The sequence below is a fragment of the Pundamilia nyererei genome, unplaced genomic scaffold (assembly GCF_000239375.1).
Source record: "Pundamilia nyererei isolate P.nyererei 1_Seehausen unplaced genomic scaffold, PunNye1.0 scaffold00281, whole genome shotgun sequence".
NCBI classification, from domain to species: Eukaryota; Metazoa; Chordata; class Actinopteri; order Cichliformes; family Cichlidae; genus Pundamilia; species Pundamilia nyererei.
Genome location: NW_005187682.1, coordinates 544,923 through 550,552, shown reverse-complemented (window position 1 = coordinate 550,552; position 5,630 = coordinate 544,923). Strand labels below are relative to the sequence as shown.

At 45.9% G+C, this 5,630-nt stretch overlaps 1 protein-coding gene across 1 annotated transcript in view; it reads right to left on the bottom strand.

Annotated features, from left to right (window-relative positions):
- Positions 1–1,776: 1,776 nt before the first annotated feature.
- The window catches only part of LOC102194988 (muscle-related coiled-coil protein-like), a 6,561-nt gene continuing 2,707 nt past the window's right edge, over positions 1,777–5,630 (bottom strand). The window contains exon 2 of the mRNA XM_005750639.1: positions 1,777–2,489. Coding sequence (XP_005750696.1) covers positions 1,882–2,489 — 608 coding nt within the window. The 3' untranslated portion in view covers positions 1,777–1,881. The remainder of the gene's footprint in view (positions 2,490–5,630) is intronic.

Here is a 5,630-nt window from a genome sequence, read left to right as displayed (position 1 = left end):
GTGTGTGTGTTACTGTGAATTTGTGAGACAAGTGAAGATTTCAGAATCAGTGAGAAATGTTTCACTTCCTGTTGGTGAAGAAGAGCAGACTCCTCTTCAGCCACAGAAATGAAGAAGCTTTTATTTTGTCAGCCTGACAAACACGAGCTGAGCCACGAGCAGAGGCGACCCTGCAGAGGTGAAGGTCACAGTCAGAATCAGCGCCAGAGAAGCGCACAAGGACGGCCTCATTGGTCACGGCTGAGTTCACTATGTGATGGTAACAAGCTGATTATTACAGAACAGGAAACACACGTCTGCTCATCAAACACCAGCTGCTGCTGCTTTCATCAGTCTGCCAACAAAACCTCACAAGAAAGAAGTTTGTGTGAGTTTGCAGCGTTCCTCTAAACTGAAAACTAAAACAGACTGAAAATGGGAGCATGCAGCCACACTCGAGAGTCAGGCAGCTTAAATGTGTTTGTCTTCATCTGTAGTTACGTTTCATTGGCTGGAAACGTGCTAACTGGAATCATTCATGAGTCCAGATGAACAAAAACAAGTGTTTACTGCTCCACGCTGCACGAATCTGAGTCAAAATCACTCGGACGCGCCCACGTAGGCATTCCACTAAAACCATGTGACCACCTTCACCTTTAAACCTGTCGTGAGTAATTTTAGACTTTTCACTTTATTTTGAAAGAACACGTTTGCAGGAAGTGCGGCTGCTGCAGAAACTCTTCACTTTTCACTGGCTTTAATCTTGAAGGTTTCTCCAGATGTGGAACATTCATGCTAAACATTCAACATCTGACGAGCGTCTCCGTGTAAAACACTGACAAACTCAAACTTTATACGGTAACTGACAGATTTATTCCTCCATTTTCAGGCTTTTCACAATGAACTTGGATTAGTTTGATGCTTTTATTCACGTTGGTGAATAAAACCAGCCAAGAGGCTGATTCCTGCAGAGGAGGAGGCAGAGTGGAGGAATCTGCAGGTCTCTAACACACAACCAGAGCTTCAATCATAACGAGCACATAATAAAACCATGATCGACTCTTTCAGCCTGTTTCCTCTGAACAGGATCTAACAAACCCCAGCTTCTGCTGGGACATCATGGGAGGAAAAAGATGGCTGCCGTGTTGCTGTTTCCTGTCTTACACCAGGGTTATACTTCCTGTATCTGTTTTTAATCAGAGGATGAACTTAAAGCTTTCAGTCTGCTCTACAACCCACCACCCAGACTTTAGTAAATGTTGCATTAAGATGAGCAGACAGATTTTAATCTCAGCATCGCAGATTTTTCAGGACACTGGAAGAGTTCCTGCCGTGGATTTAGATGTTAGTGTTGTGTGGATGGTCCCATTCTGTGATCTTTGTGTTACTAACACTGATGCTTTTACACTTTAGGACCCTCGAGACCTCTGCTGCTCAGCCGTCCTGATCGCTGCCTCCACTTTAACCAGAGGCTGTAACCTCTGATCATTTCACCTGCACCGACAGGAAAACTCTTCTCCAGAACCAAACGTGCCATAAACCCATCACAGCTTCATCATCAGCTCAGTCTCAGCAACATGCAGACGACCGAGCAGCAGAAACTCTGCAGGGAACGTCTGAAGTCTGTTCTTCAGTTTTCCCAGCTCACTGTTTATTGAACACGAGACCGAAAAATAACTTCTCTCGGGATTTGATGGTAAATGTCCGGAAGCACACTTGCTCTCAGGAGCCGGGTTTGATGTTCAGTCTGATTGGATCTGTTCTCTGCTCGCTTCCTTCAAGTGTTCAACACAAAATAATCTTTATTTTATTTTTTAATGAATCATTTATTCTTGTACAGCTACTCAAAAACCTTCCTCTCAGTGTGTCTCAGAAGTCCAAAGAAAGGGCCCAGATCTGGTTTTAGGACAGCTGCTTCATGTCGTACATCGGCACCTCAGATCCCTCCGCTCTGCCCTCGTCTTCGGCCGGCCTGGCGGCGTGAGGGCTGGTCTTGCGGCCCTTGGGAGGAGGGACGGGCAGAGCTCCTTCCGTGATGCCCTCGGCTCCCTCCTGGCCCTCTGCCACTGTCCTCTCCTTCTTCAGGTTGAGCTTGGCTGGGACACTCTTGGTGATGGTGTCCTTCAGCTTCTCTCCCGACTGCTTCAGCCTTTCGCCGGACTGGCGGATCTTCTCGCGCCTCTCGGCCGTCACGATGCGCTCGCCGAGTTTGTTCACCTTGGTGCCCAGGTTCTCGCGGGTCTTGCTCATGTTCTCCTTGGAGAAGGTGGCTTTGAAGCTCTCGATGCGCGTCAGCCCCGTCTTCTTTATGCGGCTGGCTGCCGAGGAGTCGGCCTCCTCCACCACCATGTACTCCTCGTCCGACTCTGGAGGGAGCTCGAACTTGTCGGGCTCCACCTCGGCACTGGCCCGGGCCCCGCTGCTGCTGGGCTCCTCTGGCTCGTTTCCCGGGGCGACGGATTTCACCTCCTGGTCACCCTGAGAAACAGAGAGAGAGAGCAAAGAACAAGCTTGAAAACAAACCGATTCAATGGTCCATGTTTTTTGGTGGACAAAGTTCAGCAGTGATGTCAGATGTAATTGTGTCTTTGTATGAAGTGTGTCATGCAGACTTGTGCTGGGCCGTGATCCTGCATCCAGAAATAACCTGCAGCACCTGTTTCTGCAGCTCAGCGCGCGCCTGCAGGAAGCTAATATCTGCTAGCAGCGCAGAGCAACACGGGATCGCTTTCAGCTCCAGGCTGCGTCACGCCGTGCATCTGTCTGTAACTCTGAGATCAGGTTACGCAGAAAAGCAGAGAGTGAAGCTACAGCTCCACAGTCCCACTCATTCATACTGGGAGCTGCCCAGTAAGCCTGCAGTCTGACCCCACATAGCAAACACCAGGAGCAGGTGTGCTGCTTAAACCAGCCTCCAGTTCAATCAACTCAATGAAAACAGTCCAGATGAGACTGTTTATAATGTTGATCTGTAGTGATGTAGATGTGCTGTGAGCATCATGTGCAGCAGTTTGGACACCAGAGCGGAAAAGAGCCGATCAGGAAATCCGAGCCGCCATCCTGTCGTCTCAGGAAGCTGAAGTTCATACTTTGACGATGGGATCCATAAACGTTGTGCTCAAGTTACTTTGAAATGTCGCGTTCACTGAATGCAGATCACATGGAAATGAATCTAATGAGCAACATGATCCATGAAACATGGAATCCAATCTGATTACTTATGGAGGGTTTAAAAACAAACATCAAAGCTGAACTGATGTTACAAAATGTTCAGATTCTGAAAACTCTTTTTATATTCAGCTTTTACATTTGGTCGACTTTAATCAGTTACACGAACACTGTTATTGCCGTCACACTGTTTATTCCTCATCAGTCTGTTTGATGTTGTAAAAAATGTTTTTCACGACATTTTTTAATGTTTCTGTTCCCAAACTGCTCAGACATCTTTGACTTATTTGTCTGAATAATGTGAATAATCCTGCAGTTAAACCCAAATGAACCTGTTACTTAACTTGTAGTTAGCATGCTAACAGAAGCATCACAGATGTGACACCTGATATGTTTGAGCTGACATTTCCACAGCTCTGATGAACACAGCACACTCAGAGCTGAGCTTCACAGCAGGAAGCAGCTAATGAACGGTAAAAACTCAGCCTCTAAATCGCTCTGATCATCCTGCTGTCGTCGGGTTCATCTGTGCACAAACAGACTGTGAGGCTGTTTGATGCTGAACACACAGCAGTGACTGTGTGCAGCTTTCTGAGGTCATCTTTCCTGAGCTGAGACCAGGACTGAAACCCGAGCTGGATGGACTCGTCCAACAGCAAACAGTTTAACCATTTGACTCATTCTTTGTGGTTAAAAAAAGGAAACTCGGGGACCTCTCTGCTCTGCCAGACTGCAGGAGCAAGGGCCAAATATGGAGGGTCGAAGGCTATGAGCCCATCTGACCTCCTGACATGGGTTGTGTGCTGAGTCCCCACAGCTTTTGCTTCCACTGGGAGGATTTCCTCCATCAGTCTAACTGGGAGCAGGCAGCAGCTAATGAAATGGTTCATATCCAGAGAGAGAATGAGGGAGGGCAGACAACTATATTAGGAGATGGAGGAGCTGCAGACTCAGAATAACCTGGTTTGTCAGCAGTCAGCTGGCTCAGTCACTTACAGTACAGCAGCTCTGTGAGCTCAACACGCTTCATTTTCTTCTTACTGCTGTGGAAAAGAAGCAGCTGGGAGGCGTTTCCTAAAGAGGCCTTAGTGGATGTGACTGCCTGCTGTGTAAAAGTCACAGCTCTACATGAGAGGGAACTCCACAGTCACAGTGTCGTTTATTTAGTCAGAGTGTGATCGTCACTCATTAAGTCTCTGAGAGCTTCAGGATGAGCACAACCACCAAACATCAGCGTTCGTCTAAGAACCGAGAACGTAGCATCACAGGATCTAAAAACTCGAGTTAATGTGAAAATTCACAAAACGTAAACAAACATGGAAGTCTTTCCTATTTCTGCTTCCATCCCACACGGCGCGATGTTTGCATTTCTGTGTGGCCTCACTGACGGGACTGCAACCTGACGCAGTAACAGAACCACGCCCTGCAGTCACCGCACTAGCTTACATGCTAACTTGAATGCTGAATTCACTGCGTCACTTAGAGTGAATGTTTTAATGTTTAACAAGTGCTTAAATCAGCTGATTCTTCACACAGTGAACTAAAAGCAATGCTCTTTGATGAATTAGGTTTCATTGTGTAACGAAGCATCAGTGTCTCTTTATTGCATAAAATTCACAAATGTGTGTTTGCATCTTTGAGCGTTGCTGGTTTAACAGCTCGTCTTTGTGTAAAAGTTTTGCCCAACTCAGTTATAAAAAGATAAATAATAATCTTTTTATAACTGTTATTAATAATAATGATAATCTGAAATTAATAATACGTGAGCTGCACACAAGTCTGAAATCAGTCCTCTTTTACTTTAGTTTTCTAAAGTACATGACTCGCTGTGAGCTTCAGGTCTGTGCGGTAACCTTTCAGCACACTGAAGCTTATCCAGGGCTAAAATAACCGCGTCACTGTCATGCTGCCAGCTGCTAACTGTGAAGGCCAAAGAAGTAAAATGAATCCCGGTGTGCTTGTTGCTATTTCAAACCTCAGAGGTTGAGACTGAGACTTTCATCGGCTGGTGTGAATCTTAAAAGAACTCAGATGTGAATCAACAGTGACATAAAAACAAAACGAGGTGGTCACAGACATGCTCTCAAAGAACACAACAGTCATGTTAAACTCCAGTAAAGATCACAACTGCAGCTCACTTTGAGTTTAACATCAGTGACCACCGCCCATCAACAGTTTGTGTACTTCATAAAAACATCCTCTGACTTTTCTTGGAATTAAAGACCTGGAGGTGAGCGAATGCCTATTTTAGACATAAACCAGCTGGATCCACCTTTACAGTCATCATTCGTCAAACACCAGCTGGCCTTATTAACTTCTACAGTCCAAAAGTTCAGTTTGTCCCCTGATGAAACCGGCTGCCAGGATTACTGTGGACTAAAAAAGATAATGATGTAGAGGCTCAAACCCCACAGAACCCCAAAGTGAGCCAATCCATTACTCTGGCTTCTTAATAAAGACATAAAAGAAAGTCCTCTTTCTAA